The 20,496-nt window shown below is 32.7% G+C and overlaps 2 protein-coding genes across 5 annotated transcripts in view; one reads left to right on the forward strand and one right to left on the reverse strand.

The window, feature by feature from the left end:
• The window catches only part of LOC126884901 (ornithine aminotransferase, mitochondrial-like), a 52,280-nt gene extending 35,174 nt beyond the window's left edge, over positions 1–17,106 (forward strand). For all 4 annotated transcript variants that reach the window (XM_050651229.1, XM_050651228.1, XM_050651231.1 and 1 more), the window contains exons 3-7: positions 1,777–2,001; positions 5,073–5,296; positions 9,924–10,224; positions 13,227–13,439; positions 15,266–17,106. In XM_050651229.1, the coding sequence (XP_050507186.1) occupies positions 1,777–2,001; positions 5,073–5,296; positions 9,924–10,224; positions 13,227–13,439; positions 15,266–15,444 (1,142 nt within the window). In that variant the 3' untranslated portion in view covers positions 15,445–17,106. The remainder of the gene's footprint in view (positions 1–1,776; positions 2,002–5,072; positions 5,297–9,923; positions 10,225–13,226; positions 13,440–15,265) is intronic.
• Positions 1–20,496, reverse strand: part of LOC126884896 (adhesion G protein-coupled receptor A3) — a 400,023-nt gene that overhangs the window by 320,826 nt on the left and 58,701 nt on the right. The gene's annotated exons all lie outside the window — the stretch shown is intronic.

Raw genomic sequence — 20,496 nt, forward strand, 5'->3', positions numbered from 1 at the left:
GTAACAAAATCAACACCCTGTAGAATTGTAGTAGTTTGACATCTAAAACTCTACTTACGTTCAAATGATTTTTAATATACTCTACTATTGTTAAGAATCATTAGATAGCTAAATTTTTAATTTTAGTATACAGGGTTGGTCGAAACTCGGAATGAGTATTTTCTGAGTTTTCTTAAATGGAACACCCTGTATTTTAGTATTGTAATGAAATTATATTTTATGGTACTTTTTTATTTCTTAAGCATTCCCTATACCTAACTGCTTTAATTTGTGCTTAATTGTTAATCGCACCAACAATTTTAACTAAGTAGGTATTTCGATAGCTAAACCATTATTGGTAATTTTAAGGACCAGTCTGGATTAATATGTATTTATTTCTGAAAAATTATTTGGGATTGAGTATTTTCACGGCCAACCTAATAAAATTTTACGTATTTTTTGTTGCAATTAATGTTTAGCTTGAATCACCAATAACTCACAAATTAAAGCAGTTAGGTATAGGGAATGCTTAAGAAATAAAAAAGTACTATAAAATATCATTTCACTACAATATAAAAATACAGGGTGTTCCATTTAAGAAAACTCAGAAAATACTCATTCCGAGTTTCGACCAACCCTGTATACTAAAATTAAAAATTTAGCTATACTAATGATTCTTAACAATAGTAGAGTATATTAAAAATCATTTGAACGTAAGTAGAGTTTTAGATGTCAAACTACTACAATTCTACAGGGTGTGAATGTTGCTACGAAATTAATAAAAAAACGTAATAATCTTTTAAAATACCCTGTATAATATTACAAAACCTTATATTTTAAGAAAGAAGACATCGAAGAGAATCCAAAAATGTAAAAATATACAGGGTGTCTCATTTAAAAAAACGAAGTTATAAGCAACTTCCGGTATAACCGGAAGTTATAAGCAACTTCCGGTGTAACCGGAAGTTGCAAAGAGATGAAAATATTTTCATTTAATAGATCATCCTTCAAAACCCCTTTATTCCAATTTTCATGATTCTGTTGCCTTCAGTTCTCGAGATATTTCTAATAGGCCAGTTATCTGCCTCACCCTATATACATCTTAAAGGCATCCTTTTTTCTGTTTCAGAGTACATTATCCAACATTCACAGCCATACAGCAAGACGGAAAAAACGTAACATCTGATCATTCGGATTCTGAGATCCAGACTAAGGTCTGATCAAAAATGTTTTCATGTTCATGAGTGTTTTCTTCGTTTGTACGACTCTTGATAGGATTTGTTGTTTTGGGATACACTTGCTATTGATATTTGCTCCCAAATATTTTATGGAAGTTACCTGCTCCATTCTTTGTCCCCTGTCATACAAATGTACGTTTATTGATGTCTTTGAAAATACTAAAATGTTAGTTTTGGAAACGTTTAGATATAGACCGAACATTTCGCTATGACGAACTACCGCGTTTATTATATTTTGTAGCTCTTGTGAATTGCTTGCTATTAGAACGGTATCATCAGCTTACCTGGTGTTGTCTATGCTATTTCAGTTAATCTTGATTCCACCTTGGATCTCGTCCAATGTTTCTTTGAATATAGACTCCGAATACAGATTAAATAATAGCGGTGATAAGATCCAATCCTGTCACACTTCTCGTTGGATTCATATATCTTCGGATGGCGTCTGCTCTATTTCAACTGTTACAGTTTGGTACCAATATAGTTCTGAAATAACTTGCAAGTCAAGATTGATGAATACGATTACATTAATATACTCTACATTAATTTATTATTCTTTTAGGTGTGTTTGTTTGGGACGTAGAAGGTAAAAAATATTTCGACTTCTTAAGCGGCTACTCAGCCAATAATTTTGGACATTGTCATCCCAAAATATTAAAGGCGCTGCACGAACAAAGTGCTGTTTTGCACCACACCTCCAGAGCCTTCTTTTCAGACCAGTTGGGACAATATGCTGAAGCAATCACCAAGCTGTTTGGATACGACAAACTGATGCCTATGAATACAGGTTTGATACACTTTTTTTTTTAATTTACAATTATTGTGTCAATAAAAATTGTGCCTGTTTACACTACCATTTTTGTGGAATGTTGCCTCGTCTCCAAAAAGAACAAACTCAACAAAATCTCTCTGTATAACTATTTGCTGTTGTGACCACTGACAAAATTGTACTCTTCGTTCGAAATCATCGCCAACAAGTTCCTGATTTAATTGTATGTGATACGGGTGCATGTTGTTTTTCTTGAGTATGTTTTGGATAGATCCATAACTTATATCTTGCTCTCTTGTAATATTTCGAATACTTGTATGAGGATTTTCTGTAACAGCCATTATAATAGGTCTGGATCCCGCGTATGAAAAAAAAAGTTGATTAATAGCAAGCTGAAAATTTGTTAATAGCTTAAGGGTGTCTAGTCGGATAAACTTTGATATATGGGAACATTGGAACAGGGGCAGTTTTAATTGTGGAACAGGTTAAAAATTTGGAACGGTCACACCACGAAAACGGCACATTTATTTTGTCCGACAGAACAGACTTAAACTCTTCGAACAGAAATTAAACTCTCATGCAAAAATTAGACTGCTATTTATCCCCAAACGGGCGTTTTAATAAGTGGTGGAACATGTAGAATATGTCAAATGACAGGAATTATGACAGGTGATAAATAGCAGTCTGATTTTTGCATGAGAGTTTAATCTCTGTTCGGAGAGTTATAAGGGACATTCTGTCGGACAAAATAAATGTGCGTTTTCGTGGTGTGACCGTTCCAAATTTTTAACCTGTTCCACAATTAAAACTGCCCCTGTTCCAGTGTTCCCATTTATCAAAGTTTATCCCACTAGACACCCTTAAGCTATTAACAAATTTTCATACGCGGGATCCAGACCTATAATGGTTTTTGTTTTTTCCTTTGCTTCATATAAAACAGAACCAGTTCGATTAAACCTGTCTAATAAGTTGTCAAATGCTCTCTTATTTGGTTGTCGACGCTGTGGATCCTTATAAATGCTTGTGGCAAGTAATGAGTTTTTGAAACACTCTCCTAAAATCCATATCATGTCTGTCATTTCTTCACGACTAAAATTAATTGTTGAAAACAATTATAACAATATGGCAAACAATTATAATCACAGAATAAAAAAAATAAAAACGTAGAGATAATTAAAATCTTACATCTGACAGTTCTTGTGTCAATTATTTCAAAGCCACCTTAAACAAGCAGCAAATTATAGTTCCCATTTTCCACGGAAAATTAATATCACTTTGTTAGTACATATAAAATTGTCATTATTGTATAGAACTTACCAGAAACTTGGAGAAAAAAATTAAATGCAGTGTAATTTTAATTATCACTGATAAACACATTGGAGGTTTCTAATATTAAGGGTATAATTAATTATTGTAATAAACGTATCTATGAGTTATCAACAATAAAGATATGCTTTATTGTCAAAAAATTTTTCCAATTTGTGGACAAAGCTTATACAAAATAAAAAAAAATACAATAAAAAACAAAAAATAATAAAAACTACAAACAAAACAAAAACAGAAACAGACACCAAATAAATGGCGTGAGTTATACTACTTAACTACAATTTTATAGTTATTAAGTACACATTAAAAAATTAAAAAAAAAAGAAGGCGAACGAGGAAAAGGGAAAGGGAAAATAAATCAAAAGATCTTTGTCGCTGTAAATATGTACAAAAGTACTCGAAAGTAATAATCCTGCAAGTCAATTTGCTGAATTCAACTCGTTTATAAAAAAGTCATTCACTGTATAAAAAGCTCTCTCAAGCAAATAAGCTTTCAAGGCCTTGCGAAAAGCGGGAAATGCTGCAATAGATTTGATGTTAGATGGCAGGTGATTGTGCATTTTTCTCGAATTGTATAGTATAGAGCACTTAACCAGCTCAGACCGTGGGGTTGGCAGATAAAGATTATGCTCCACGTTTCTAAGGGGATAGTTGTGCGTGGGTCTCTCTGGACCTTCTGATGCATGTTTGCGGATTAAACAAACGGATTCAAAAACAAACAAAGAAGGAAGAGTTAATATTTTAAATTTTTTAAAGAATTCTTGGCAATGAACTCTGCTATTGAGTCTCAGGGAGTAACGAAGAGCTCTCTTTTGTAGTTTAAAAATAGGCTCAAATTGAGTCGCACAATACGAACCCCAGAATGGAAGGGCCTACCGAAGATGAGACTAAAAAAGGGCATAATAAACGGTTCTAGATGTTGACAAATTCATTTCCGTAGCAACTGATCTTAGCGCAAAACAAGCTAAAACTAAAATATATAATATCTAGAAAACTAATAACTTTAGGTATAGGGAATATTTAAAAGATATGAAAGTATAATGATAGAACTTTTCGATGGTAATATAAAATACAGGGTGTTCCATTTAAAAATATGAAGAAAATCTTTTTTTACATTTTGACTTACCCTGTATACAATTTGTGCAGTGATAAGAAAGTTGTACGTTGTTGCAAAACTACTTTAATATTGACAGTCAACAGCAGTAAAAAAATAAGTTTATATTACACCGTTAGGATCATATAGGGCGATCAAATCAGTTGACTTTTTTAATAAAAGTGCTCATAACTTTGAAACACTCAGTAAAACCCTAGTGTTATATCTTCTTAATCAGAAAAATGTAGAGAAACCAGATTTTGAATAAAATCCAGGGTGTTCCATTTGAAAAAACAAGTTTGGTTTGGCACCGTGTTATGGATGACCCTGTATATTTCTCACTAATTTTAAAACGTGTACATTAAAGGTGTCTATAACTTTTATTAACAACTTTTTTCATTTATTGTATAATAACAGATATATTTGACTTTGTCACAGAAGTTGATCACCCTGTATATGGATATCTCTGAACAAACTGATATAACCGAGCCTACTAGTATCGAATCACGACAAAATAACAAGATATGGATATGGATGCCTTAGCGACATCTGTCTAAGGATTTAATAAGAGTAAAAGTAGTAAGGGTGTTTATGGCGCTCTTTTTGTTGTTCCTGCACCCTTATTTAACTTTACCAGTGTCACGCACGCTTAGAGTAAACTATGTTTTAGGTGTTGAGGCAGGAGATACGGCTTGTAAACTAGCTAGGAAATGGGGCTACAGGAAAAAGAAGATCCCCAAGAATCAAGCAAAGATTATTTTTGCTGCGGATAATTTTTGGGGGCGATCATTAGCTGCATGTTCCTCATCGACAGATCCTTTATGCTTTGAGGACTATGGACCATTTGTACCGGGATTCAGCTGTGTACCTTACAACGATTTGAAAGCTTTAGAGGTAAATTTAGTACAATTTTACTAACAATATTAGTTAAGTTAGGTTAATACTGTGTATTAAATTTACTAAGATATAAACTAGAGCTGGGGGTTAGATAATAGAACACGTGATGGGATGTAAATATCTAGGCATCACATTATCTTCTTCTTCTTCTTCCTTCTTGTATGTAGGCTTTAAATCCTGTTTCTTCTTCAATATTAGCCTCCTAAATTATTTAAGTTATCGCACCATCTTTTTCTCGGTCTGCCAATACTTCTTCGTCCATTTGGTGACTTATCTCGTGCTATTCGTACTATCCTATCCTCTGTCATTCTACTAATGTGTTCGTTCTACTCCTGTTTTCCTTTTGTCACCATCCATTTATGTCTTCTACATTGCATGATTTTCTTATGTTTTCGCTTCTCTCCCTATCCAACAGACTTTTCCCTGATATTCGTCGGAGTATTTTCATCTCTGTGGTTTCTAGTAGTCGTCTCGTTTTAGATGTGTCAGGTCTTGTCTCCGCCGTGTATGTCAATATAGGACTAGTTGCTGCTTTATAGATTCTTGCTTTTGTGTCTTGTCTTAGGTGTTTGTTCTTCCAGATTGTGTCATTAAGGGATCCCACCGCTTTACTTGCTTTTAAACTTTGTTGTTGTACTTCCTCTTCAACATCTCCGTAACTGGTTATATCTATTCCCATATATCTAAACCTTGCTTCCTGCTTTATTATTTTCCCATCAATTTCGATTTTACATCGTAGTGGGTATTTAGATGTTGTCATACATTTGGTTTTTTTCTGCTGATATTATCATATTGTATTTCTTGGCTGTTGTATTGAAGATATGTGTTAATCTTTGGAGATCGTCTTCTGTCTCGGCGATTATTGCGGCGTCGTCTGCATAACATAATATTTGGATTTCTTTGCTCCCCATTCTGTAACCGTGACCTTTACGTACTGCTTCTATTATTTCGTCCATTATTATATTAAACAGCAGTGGGCTTAATGAGTCACCTTGTCTGACTCCGCTTTGTACTGGTATAAACTGCGTTAGTTTTCCATTTATCTTTGCCTGTATTCGATTATGAAAATAGATGTTTTCGATGGTTTGTATAATATTGATTGGTACGTTTCTTCTATACAGTAAATGTAAGACGTCTTCGACTTGGATGCGATCGAAAGCCTTTGTCAGGTCTATAAAACATAGATATACTGGTTTATTGTACTCAATGGCCTTTTCTGTGATTTGTCTCAGTACACAGGATCTTCCGGATCTGAATCCTTGTTGTTCATCTGATAAAGTTGTTTAGAACTTTTGTGGTTAGCTTAAGTGCGGTGTTCAGTAGATTTATACTTCTATAATTGTTGGGGTCTTCTTTGTCTCCTTTCTTGAACATTGGTATCATTATGCTGTTTCTTCATGTATCTGGTATCTTGCAGTGCAATATTAGTTTTTGTATAAGTTTTGCCATCCCTAAGGTTATACTTTCTCCTCCGTATTTTAGAAGCTCGTTAGTTATTCCGTCTCGTCCTGGTGACTTTCTCTTCTTGAGTGAAAATATGGCTGAATTATGGCATCACATTATCTAGCTACGCAAACTCGAAACAAAAGTGGAACATCAAGTGAATAGAGAAAACAGAGCCGCAGGTTGCCTGAATGACACAATATGGAGAAATAAAAATATCGGAAAAGAAATGAAAGGTAGAATTTACAAAACAGTCATCAGACCAATAATGACATACGCGAAAGAAACACGACCTGATACCGAGAGGACAAAAGGAATGCTAGAAACAGTAGAGATGAACAACCTTCGAAAAATTGATGGTAATACACTATGGGACAGGGCTAGAAGTACAAATATACGACGGAGATGCAAGGTGGGGAACATTAATAACTGGGTAAGAATGGAATAACGACATAAGCCGAATGACAACAAATAGAGTCGTAAGGACGGCGAGAGACGGTTATCCAATAGAAAGATGATCAGTGGGAAGACCACGAAAACGATGGAACGACAACTTACTCGAGGTACATTGAAAATAACAGAATCAAATCTACATAATAAGAAGAAGAAGTGTAAGTATACGGGATGTTCAAAAAGTACTGTCTGCTAGGGATTACAATACCGGGATTCCGGGATCCCGAATACCGGAATCCCGGATGATTTTTATCCGGTATTAAAAACCGCTATTTATCTAAAAATACCGGTATTTTGGTATTACATTAGTTTATAAAAATTGAATTTATGCACACTATAATAAATCTAACTTAAAATAATATTAATTAATTACAATAATTTTTTTTTGAAGATAAACAAACAATTTCGTTGTATTAAAATCTATATCAGGCATATTTATTACACATACCGAGCCAAGTATGGCACCATCGAGAAGCGGCGGTGTTGGCAATATAAAGCGATTGTTTATGTTTTACGTCTACTACCCAATGCCACATTTTCTTTCGAAATGCCACATTTTGCAAGAAAAATTAACTCGATGGAATTTTGGAAAAAATACAAATCCACTTTCCCTGAGCTATATTATTTGGCTATAAAATATTATTTGTCAATATCTGCCACATCAGTACCTTCCGAAAGAGTATTTTCAAAGGCTGGGCAGTTTTTTTCTTTTTTCTGTTCTTTTTTGGCTTGGACTATGGTCATTCAGCCAGTCTCAATCAAAAGTAAATGTATTAAAGATATTGCCAATTAGTGAAACTTGGTTATTATAATATTATTACAATTGTTTACTTCTTATTTACCTACTCATTACAGCTAATGTACATACTATGTTAATAAATATAAATATATTATACTACTCAATGTTTATCAAGAACACATAGTGTATACATTTTACAAATAAAAATATTAATGTTAATATTAAAATAAATGCATTCTTTTTTGTATTTTATTTTAGTTTTTTTTTGTCACTACGATAGAATGTCAACCCGGTTCAACCCCGCGGAGGTTTAAATACTCTTAATGATTTTTTTCTTTATTTTTTTTTAATTATTAAGTTTTTTTATTTATTTTTTTTTGTTTCATGTTTTTATTTATTTTTTTATTCTTTTTTATTTTTTTAATATTTTTTTAAACATATTTTACAAATACCTATAACTAATTACAATAATATTTTACTATCCGACAAGAAAGATACCAAACAGTCAAACATTTTCTTTTTATTCGCAGTGACAGAATAAAGAGAATATTTACAGGGAGTGGGATGGTCTGGTCTATAATTCTTTTAATTTTAATTAGGTGATTGGTTAGGTGTTTATGCTTCTTGCATTCAAAAAATATTTGGTTCAAGTCACTTTTAACCTCACATTCTTGACAAATATTCGAATCTAATATGTTTATTTTAAATAAATGTGCAGGATAACATGCATGTCCAAATCTAATTCTACTGATGGTGGATATGTATTTGCGAGGGAGGGTGAAATTCTTATACCAAGGTTTTTCCGGAATAATCGGTTGTATCAAACTGTATTGTGTTGTTGATATGTTACAGTATCTTTCCCAGTGTGTTTTCCAGCTCTTCGTCTGTTCAGTTCTTAAACAAGCAAAAGCATCTAGAATGCAGGGCTGATATTTGGTTACTGTTCCATGGATGAGGGAATTTTTAGCTAATTGGTCTACATGCTCATTATGTGTAAGTCCTGAATGTGCTTTGATCCACATAAGTTTTATTTTTGGGGTGTGTTTATTAATTTCAAATAAGATTTTTTTAATAAAAAATGTATGGATTAGAAGTACTACAAGGTAGTTGAGGTGTTTGAATAGCAGTAAGCACAGATAATGAATCAGATAAAATTACTGCGGAATTATAGGATGCCAACTTGAAATAAATTAAAGCCTCATATACCGCCGCAGCCTCGGCAGTAAAACTGGAGAAATTTGAGGGCAGTTTAAACATTTTTTCTATAAATTTATCTGGAATATTAAAGGCACAACCAGTACCATTTGAACTTTTGGATGCATCTGTATAAATACAAACAGATTTTGACCAATTTGTAAGGTAGTTGTTTAAAACAATACTGTTTAATAAAGAGTGCTCATGATAACTGGGTTGTATTATATCTACTTGATTTAGTAACTCAAAGAAATCTTCGAAATCTACCACTTTATTTGCAACTGCAAGTTCAATATTATTATTCGCAGTGTTTCGAAATGCGTCACATAACGGTGGCGAGTTTTTGTGAGCCCAATATTTATTTGTTAAATCAAAATAATTTAAAGTACTAATTTCTTTTTATAAACAAGTGTTGTAACATCGGATCGTAAGAAGAAATTTTTGACTGAGATATTCCCTTCTGAATTTAGTCGGCGGTTCCATTGTTTCAACATAGAGTGGTTCAATAGGGGTAGATCTCATAGCACCTATGCAACAACGCAATACTGTGTTTAGAAAAACATCTATGCGACCTAAAATATTAAACTAACAAACAAACTAACTAGTTAACAAACAGTAGGCTGGGCAGTTAACAAACCTAAGTATTTTTTAGAAATTAGACTAGACATTAGAATACCGGTTTTAATACCGGTATCCCGACAATTTAAATATCAAATACCGGTATTCAGATTTTACTTCGGTATTGTAAGCCCTACTGTCTGCAATATTATTATTAGGTATCTATTTTTCTTTCAGAAATCCCTCCAAGATCCCTTAGTCTGTGCTTACATGGTGGAACCCATTCAAGGTGAAGCTGGTATCAAAGTTCCAGATGAAGGATACCTCAAAGGCGTTAGAGAGTTGTGCACCAAATACAACGTCCTTTGGATTGCCGATGAAATCCAAACAGGTTTAGGAAGAACTGGAAAAAGACTGGCTGTAGATTACGAAAATGTTAAGCCCGATATTCTGGTCCTTGGAAAGGCGCTGGGAGGTGGGGTTTATCCAGTGTCGGCCTGTTTGGCCAACGATGATATTATGCTAGTCATTGAACCAGGTATAAATTGCAAATTTGACTGCACAAATCAATAATCACCTTCATAAAACAAGAAGAACATTATGTTTTTTTTTTAAATCCAGTGTATAATATCTTTTTCTGTAATCATCAGTATGATGATGATGATTACAATTACAATCTGGTCATAAATGACACATGAGCAATTTCTATTCAACGTAAACTACTACTCGTTATGTCTCTTCACTATCACTCAAACTAGTTCAAAAGGATTTGTCTTCTTCAATTTTCTAGTTTACCTAGTAGTATAAAGGACCTGAGTTGCCTCAATATTCACGTACATATGAAGCCGTTGCTTGTGAATTCCTGTCATCTTCTTGATGATTATATCCAGTTTCCATTCCTATGTCCTTATGGAGGTCACTGTTTGCCACGTACTAAGGAGTATTTATAATATATTTTTTTCTGGAGTCGTTGTGTTATTGTTATATTGCTTGGTCTAGCACACCCTCATAGTGGGCATCCATAAGTCTATACAGCTCTCAATATTTGTTTGTAAAGTAATAACTTATTAATGGATCGACAGAGTAGAGTTTTTTCCAACTAACCAATACGGTTTTTTATACCTTATATACCTTCTTTCCTTTTTTTCTTGACGTGAGCCTTCCAGCATAGTTTGGCATCTTACTTATACCTAAATACTCATCAGTATCGGCATGTGGCACTTGGGTATTATTGATTATAACTGGTATATTGTTGTAGTTTTTTGTTGATAAAATTAACATCAACCGATTTAGCTTCATTCAGCCGATTCTCCAATTTTGTACCCATTTATGGATTTGGTTAATTGCCATTTGGTCCTTGTTCGTAGCCTCTTCACTAGTCGTCCATATTGCTTGGGTAGCCGTATGATCAGCAAGTATAATATAAATCGAAATAAATATTATTTGATTGAGTTGCATAGGTAGCTAGTACCTAATTTTATAAATCCATATAGGTAGTCCAAGTAATGAAGCTTAAAATAGGAAAAAACCTCGCAATTTTTACAGAATGAATCGATTTGCTTGAAAATTTGAGAATACGTAGTGGATAGTCCAAGGATCAAAATCTATATCATGCCGAAAGGCGCTTTTACCAGGGATGGTTGCCACCCCATCTCGGGGGGTGAGATTGGTAAAAATGTTCATTCTCAGCAAAAAACGTTCTATACATTTTTTTGATAAAATTGATAGTTTTCGATTTATTCCATGGACGTATAAAAATAAAAACGATTATTTATACGTCCATGATTTATTCGTTATCGAAAGTGTTAGTTTTATGGTTTTATATAGAAAAAATCAATGTTTTTAATAAGTTTTCTGCTAATAACTCCAAAAGTTATCGTTTTATCAAAACAACTTTACTTAACAAAAATTATGTACCTTTTGAAAAAAATAAAAAAAACCGTTTTTTTTTATTTGCTTTAAGACCAGTAGTAATCGAGCCATACTTTATTATATGTTGGCTCTTCCTCATCAAATGCTAAATATTGTACTTTCAAAGTCAAAAGACGGGAAAAATATGCATTTTTCGAGAACATCTTGTTCAAACTAATTTAAAGTACCTACTTAAAAATATCTATCTCCAGAAATAAAAAAAGTCTCACAAAAAGCTCACAAATTAAGTGATTTATAATGAAAAGAATGTCGGTCCCTATTTTTTTCAGCGAAAAAGTGATCGCAAGCAACCTCCCAATCACCACCCTAATTAAAATTAGTCATTGATCTTATTTGTTCTTTTTTATTTATGTATTATTAATAGGTTCTAGAAGTTTGACCGGCTTAGAATGATTGGTTTTAAAGAAAATGGAGTTAATAGCGAATAACGATTTTTTGTAGTTTGGAAAAAAATGGCCCTTTCTTCAGAATAGCAAGATTAGCATCAGAGATACGAAAAAATGTTTAAATATGAAATTGTAGATTATTTAATTCCCAAGAATCTGGTTTGCAAAAATTTTTCCTACGGCAAAAATTGAGTGAGCTATTGACAATTAAAACTTGTAATAACATGCAAAAACCACCTCTACCAACCCTTTCAAGTCGCCTCTTTTTGCGACTGAGGATTTTAAAAATATTTAATATTAATAGGCTTATAGATCTTGTAAAAACCTACAAAATTATTTTTTACCGAACTTTCTATGATAAAAATTAAAAAAGGTACGGTTAAAAAATCAATATATTTGTTTGAACAAAAAAGGAGAAATCCAATTGGAAGCGTAATAATGTAAGTTAGCGGTGTTTTTAGTCATTGGCCTTATTCATTCTTATTTATTTATGTATTATTAATAGATTCTGGAACTTCCTTAGAATGATTAGTTTTTAAAAAACTGGAGTTAAAAGTGAATAACGAACTTTTGTAGTTTGGTAAAAAATGCAATTTTCTGCAGAATAGAACGATTAGCATCAGAGATGCGAGAAAATGTTTTAAAATATAATTGTAGGTTATTTAGTACCCAAGAATTTAGTTTCAAAAAATTTTTTCTACGGCAAAAATTGAGTGAATCGTAAATAAATATATTGAAAAACATTGATTTTTTCTATACAAAACTAACGCTTTCGATAGCGAATAAATCGAAAACTATTAATTTTTTCAAAAAAATGTATAGAATATTTTTTGCTTAAGATGAATATTTTTATCACCTTTTGCGGTCAAAATATAACAAAAATTTCCATCACCGAGATGGGGTGGCAACCACCCCCATGGTAAAAGCGCCTTTCGGAATCGTATAGATTTTGATCCTTGGACTATCCACTACTTATTCTCCTCAAATTTTCAAGCAAATCGATCCATTCTGTAAAAATTGCGAGGTGAAATGCTTCGGTTCCTGGCCTAATATCCCATAATTAAATTGACTTTATATACTCAAATTCAGATCGTAATGTTAAAGACAAAGAAATGTTAATACCAATACTTAGAAAATTATCCCTTTAAAGTCTAAACTCTTAAGCACTGACGTCAGATTATGTACTAGTGCTCTGTATAATTTGTTTATTTTCGAATTTTAGGAACCCATGGTTCTACCTTCGGCGGTAATCCCTTAGCGTCAAAAGTAGCTATAACAGCCCTAGAAGTTCTCGAAGATGAAAATTTAGCTGAAAACGCTTTTAAATTAGGGGAAATTTTCAGGGTGGAGTTAAGGAAAAAGCTGAACAATGGAAATCCTATTGTGATGGATGTCAGAGGCAAAGGATTATTGAACGCTATCGATATTAATAGAAGTAAGTACAGTAGAGCGTCGATAATCCGAACTAATTGGTACAGGGGTAGTTCGGATTATCAAATTGTTCGTATTATCGAACATATGTTCAAAATATACATACAAAGCTCATAAACATAGTACATATTATTATGTACATACGTTTTAGTTACAAGGAATAAAACACCTGCATAATAAATAAATATATTGTATGTATTTCTGCATAAACAAAACAAAAATCCGCGGTCATATTTTGCCCATATTGTCATATTAAATCCAAAAACTCGGTCCGTGATCATATTTTTTAATTTTATAATTTTTTTGCGTTCGGATTAGCGATCATTCGGATTACCAGGGTTCGGATTATCGACGCTCTACTGTAGTCTTATTTTTAAGTCAAGTTTAAAATACACTCACCGGCACAAAATTCCGCCACTAAAAATCTTTGATTGTTTGATAATCTATAACTTTATTATTTGTATTCCGATTTTCAAGATTCTTGCATCAGTTTGTAGGTACATGTATTGATGTCGTTTGTTATTATTCCGTCAACAAAAATTTTTTGCTTAGATGGCATTATACGGGGGTGAATGGAAGCGTTGTATTTTCTCCTAACTTAAAAAAATTCTGTAAGATTTTGTTTTTGGAATTAACCGAATATCTCTTTTCTTGTAAGAGCTGCACAATTTTTTGTAAATAAAAACACTGATTGACTTACAAACATAAATATCTTATAGACCTGGATGCCGCGTACCAAAAAAAAGTTGATTAAAAGCAAGCTGAAAATGTGTTAATAGCTTAACGGTTTCTAGTCGGACAAACTTTGATGTACGGGAACACTGGAACAGGGGAAGTTTTAATTGTGGAACAGTATAAAAATTTGGAACGTCATATTACGAAAACGTCCCATGTATTTTGTCGGACAGAACATCCAATTGATTTGTTACCCTTTCATTAAACTCTCGTGCAAAAATCAGACTGCTATTACTATCCAACATGATTCCTGTTATTTGACATGTTCTTCGTGTTCCACTCATTAAAATGCCCAGTTGTTGATAAACACCAGTCTGTTTTTTGCATGAGAGTTTAATGAAATGGTAAAAAATCAATTGGAAGTTCTGTCCGACAAAGTACATGGAACGTTTTCGTAGTCTGACGTTCCAAATTTTTAACCTGTTCCACAATTAAAACTTCCCCTGTTCCAGTGTTCCCATACATCAAAGTTTATCCGACTAGACACCGTTAAGCTATTAATAAATTTTCAGCTTGCTATTAATCAAATTTTTGTACGCGGGATCCAAGTCTATTACATAGAAGTTGGATTGATAAGATTAGAATGGCCTGCATGCATCCCAGATCTCAATCCTATCGAGGAATTATGGGATGAATTGAAAATAACTATTCGCAGTCATCCTAGGCCTCCAGAAAATTTGGTACAGTTATGGCCCTGTTTGAGGAATATCGGGATATTCCCCAGGCAAGGATAACACATCTTTATTCGATGCCAAACAGATTGCGAGCAGTCGTTGCTGCGAAGGTGGACATACCCGCTATTGAATTGTTATGTGTTGTTAATTTTAGTGCGTTTGATATTTTTAAAAAAATAAACCTTCAAAGTAGTGTTTTTATTTACAGCTTTTATAAGAAATTAGGGATCTTAGGGAAAACTCAGGGAAAATATTAGAATGAAACATAGGTGTTATATTTTTCTCTATTTTTCAAATTTCCATAATGTTTGTTTTTTTTTCAGTTTTCATATATACCTACTACAATTAAAAATTTAAGCTATTTTTTACCCGTGCTGACTTGACTATACTGAAAATAATAACCTTTTGTTACTTTTTCCAGATTGTATACATGCCTGGGACGTCTGTTTGAAGTTAAAAGAAAACGGTTTAATTGCGAAACATACCCACGAAGATATCATACGATTTTCACCACCTCTAATAATCACCGAAGAAGAAATGAAAGAAGCCATTGATATTATCGTAAGAACCGTTAACAACATTGAAGTAAAAACCGAATAAACAAGAGTTTCAAATACCTAACTCATATGGATATTTTCTTCCTGTATTGTACTTCAAATTGAGTCAGTTTAAGATTTTTTTCAATAATTTCCAGAATGGCGTATAATAGACCCAGCATTCGCCTATGCTTGATATAGTTTTTCCATTTTATCTTTGCCCATACGTCATGATTCATTTTTAAACAAGTTAAATCAAAACATAAAGTGAAACGTACGTCGATGTGTAGTATTATTGATAAAATACGTACTGTCAGTGGTAATAATTAGGAAATGGCTATTATCCAGTGGACGAATTTTATAAAGTTATTTTATTGAAGTGTTTAATCTTTTTTCACTATTGAGGATATTGATGGACTCAACAATAAACAGCTTGAACATCATACCGACTATTACTAGTATAAAGATAAATATAGAATGGCAATAAATAAATTAAAAAAAAGAATGTGTGTGTACTTTGTACGCACGTAAGAACTTATACTTCTATTATATGATTTAAACGAAATTAATATACTTTTTATTTATATTTTATTTAAATATTAAACTAATTTATACTTACTACTTCTCAAACATTTTTATTAAAACAGTGCCAAAAATTAAAATAATAAAAGAATAAAACACACACAAACACATTAATAATGCCACAAATTATTTCTGAACATTAATTGTCGGAAATTTTTTTTAACTAAATACGTATTTTCTGAAAATAAAATTATATAATAAATATACTTACAGTCATAAAATGTATAAAAAAAATAAAAAATAAAAGTTTTTATTGGGATTCCAACCAGCTATCAGCGCGGTTGGTATATTGGGGTTCATTCGCCTTAAATGCTTCGCCACGGAGGCAATGTGTCATTATGTGCGAAGATCGACTAACTAAACGGATTAAGCTTTTGAAATTTTTGAATTAAATTAAATTATTTTGATTTTGAATTGAAATGATTTAGAATTGAAAAAATACAAAAAAACATATAGTAAGAAAACAATATATTAGGTGAACATTGATAGAAATTTTGATGGTAATCAAATTATGTAAATAAAAGTATTACATACTATGTACTTTGGTAGGTTCAAATAGGTAGGTACCTATGATACATTTACAATTATTACGTACCTGTTGCTTTTAAAAACTATTTAAATGTCACTACAATTATAAACATTTTTGTTTCTGTCCTCACAACAATAAAACTAATATATTATACATTTGTTTACCTTCATATTGAACAATTATTTATTATTGACAGATCATTTCAACACCCAATCAGACCCCGTATAACGACTAATACCATACTGTCGGTGTGCGCATGCGCGCAGATCAATATAAATTCACCCTCAATATCAATCGCGCCTAAAGAAGTATAACTTCAAAAATAAAAAGTTAAACAGTAAGTAATCTCGTGAAAATAAACAAATAAGTTTCTATTCGTCAGAACTATAGTACTTACCGGAAGTAATCAAATTAGGACAGCATTGGGTGAGTCTAGGTATTATACGTCATTGTTTGTAATTTATTTGTGAGTAAAATGGGAACGAAATATTCTGCTAAGTTTATGTCATTCCAAAGGAATAATACTTTTTACATTTTTATGTTTTTTATATGTGTATTTTTATAAAATATGTTTATATTATTAATGTTATCGGTATTAAAATTGTTTTTATGGTTTTTGGTTTTTATTGTTTAAATAATATCTAATGCGAAGCATTAATAGTGCGATATTCCTTTCTTTTTTATGTGTTTCCATCAGCTTTCAGAACAAACAACAACTTAAGCAAATATATTAAGAAAAACAGGAGCCAAAAGAAAAAGCACTTACACAGTGGTGCATGCAGGCTTAGGTATGTACCTACATGTGGTGACAGATATATCCAAATCCTGGTGCTCACATATCCAAATTTTGCTTTTTTAACAAAATAAAATTTTTAAAACAGATTTTAAACTAATTTTATTAACTAATAATAAGAATAAATATAATAATATAACATAATTGTTGGATAATAGCTGGATAACATAATATAGATAATAATATGATAAAATACAAAAAAATAATCGGAATTAAACCAATATTAATCAATCTCCGTATCTTTACAATTTACGTCACAGCACACAAGTATAACAAGAATCCTCTGGACAAATTGGTTGATGACAATAATTACAATTTTTTACATTATTTCAGGTTTTAAGTGAGAAAATAAAATTAATTTTTATACACAGTTGGTGGCGCTGGTGGTCGCTCGATGAGAGAATCTCTCACATGAAGCGCATTGACTCAGCAATCTGGTGATACTACGTCAACTGAGTCACTATCTGAGCGGACGAGTATATTAGATTGTCGAGAAAGGATAGATAGGAGACTAGAAGGAACCTCAGCGCGTAGAATTTCCCAGAAAAAAAGTTGTGCGCAATTTTCTGAAACCGTGAGAGAAAATCTCATATAGCGACCACTGCCGGGTTAAGATCATAATCGTTTATATATATATTTTTACGATGAAATTTACGATTTAATTCACTTTATAGTAATATTGAGTTTACAATAGAAACAGAATAAGTCCATAAACTTTCTAGATGTAACAATTACCAGACTACACAACAAACATGAGTTTTCTGTCTATCATAAACCTACCCATACTGACACAACTATACACAATTCATCATCCCATCCTACACAACACAAATTAGCAGCCTACCATAGCATGATACATCTGATAGAAATTCACATGTCAAAAAAAAACTTCGAAATAGAACTGAACATCATTAAACAAATAGCAGTAAACAATGGCTATAACGAACAAACATTTAATAAAATTTTAAACCAAAAACTCCATAAGAAAGCCCTAAAATTAGTCTATCCACCACCACAGAAAGAACCCAGTATGGTATGTTTAACAGTAAATGGTTTGAGTTCAGTTAGTTACCACTATAAACATCCTGGATTAACCGATAATAGTATAAAAGGCCCGGTTTCAGGTAAAATTTATTTCAGGCTTTATTATGGGAGTACCGTCTAGTCAGTGTTAATTACAAAAGACCAACTCTGTCTACCTCGGTGGCTTATCGCTCCGGGTGGGTCTTAACAATGGGCCAGGTCAGATAAATTTAATAATATTTACGACCGCACTAATTGAATTCAACCATTTACTGTTGAACAAATCATACCTTCTGCTCTATCACATGTACGGGCAAGATAACAACAAAAATAGCCAGATACATAAAAAAGAAAGGAATAACACCAGCTTTCAGAACTAACAACAACTTAAGCAAATATATTAAGAACTGTAAGAGCCGAAAGAGAAAACAACTACAGAATGGTGTCTACAAACTAACTTGTGGTGACTGTCCGAAAAATTACATCGGTCAAACTGGCAGAACCTTTGACAAGCGGATAGCAGAACACAAAAGGGCGTTCAACAATAGATAAACAGACACTTCTACATACGCACTTCACCTAGATCATAAACATTCTTTTAATGAAGAGTTTCAAATTCTCCATATTCAAAATAAAGGCCTAAACTGTCTTTATTAGATTCTATGGAAATTAATAAATTAAAAAATACAGATATGAGGCGTCTAAAAGCCAAGGGCAATTTTGGTCGAGTTGGAGATAAGTGATAGTCAATACCCATTTTAATATTGTGGCCAAAGGATATAAGTGAATTTAAAACCACTAGTGACATCTATGGGTATTTCACTTAACTCCTGAAAATAGTTTGTTTATCATTTGGCAGCCATTGGATATGAGTACCTACGCTTATATCCCTTGAACTCCAAACAACCAACCACGTGTTAGTTATCTCATTTGGCAGCCAAATCGTCAATACTTGTTAGATTAGTGGTACAATGTGTTCAAAATTCATTGCATCACATTTTAGTTAAACCGGTTGACACGATCCAAGTGCAATTGGATTTCATAATCATAATCCATAATGCTTCCATAATCACTAATGCTTCCTCAACATCGTATAACTCTATGAATCTAATGCTCGTCTTTTCAGACCATTTTCTTTTTCTCTCGACGATTTTCTACATCTCGTTTTCGATTTTCCGACAATGACGCCATTTTAATGGCACTACTCGGACTAATTAACTTGTATAGAACCTGTTGATACAAGTGTACTTGGACGAATAGGTGACACGATCAAAGTAGCAAAGTAGATGATGTCTGTGCTTCCCATCGATCACAACTTTTACAGAAATTTGCCTTACCAACAACGGGAAGGATAACAAATCAGAGATCAACGCATTGTGGATAATATTCAGGAAGATCCCGACTAACCAAACAACTGCTTCGAAAGCGATGATGACTATTTAAGTTTACTTTTAGTTGCTTCCTACTTTTTGCATTTTATATGCCAATTTTTTAATTTTTTACGAAATTTCTTTGTTGTGTTAATCATATTTTATTTAAAAGAATAAAGATACAAGTACAGTCCAAATATTTAATTGGAAGGCAATGGGTATAAGTGCTGTTTTTTATTCTAAACTGTCTTATAAAATGCTAAATTTTTCTAAATCTGAATAATTCTACTATTATATAACAGTTTTTGAAGTTAAAAAGACTAGCCAATCACTAAATATTTTGAACAAAAAGCGGTAGAATTTAGGAACGGTGATAAACTTCAAACTTGATTTTCTCAAAACTACCAAAAATGCACTTGTATCCCTTGGCTTCTACACGCCTTACATATATTTAATCAAAAATATTAATCAAAATCAATTCCTTCGTCTTTTATTCTAAAGGTACGTACCCATTACGTTGGTGCTCCGTGCCCCATGTAGCTGCTCCACATAGTGGATACGTTGGTGCTCGCCGCTCGGCGCTCACCCTCTTTGATTCAACCGGTTTGCGGTTTATATGCAGGGGGGCGCATGCCGTATCCATTTGAGCAGCTACACGGAGCACCAACCTAATGGATACGTACCTTTAGATATGCTGTTATTGTTCTATTGTTAATGTTGATGGTGAGTCCCAAATTTTCGTATGCTTCGGTTAACTTTCGAATCATATAATCCAAATCTTCCCCATCTTTTGTCATAATCATTTGATCGTCTGCGAAG

This window comes from Diabrotica virgifera, chromosome 5 (assembly GCF_917563875.1).
Source record: "Diabrotica virgifera virgifera chromosome 5, PGI_DIABVI_V3a".
NCBI lineage: Eukaryota > Metazoa > Arthropoda > Insecta > Coleoptera > Chrysomelidae > Diabrotica > Diabrotica virgifera.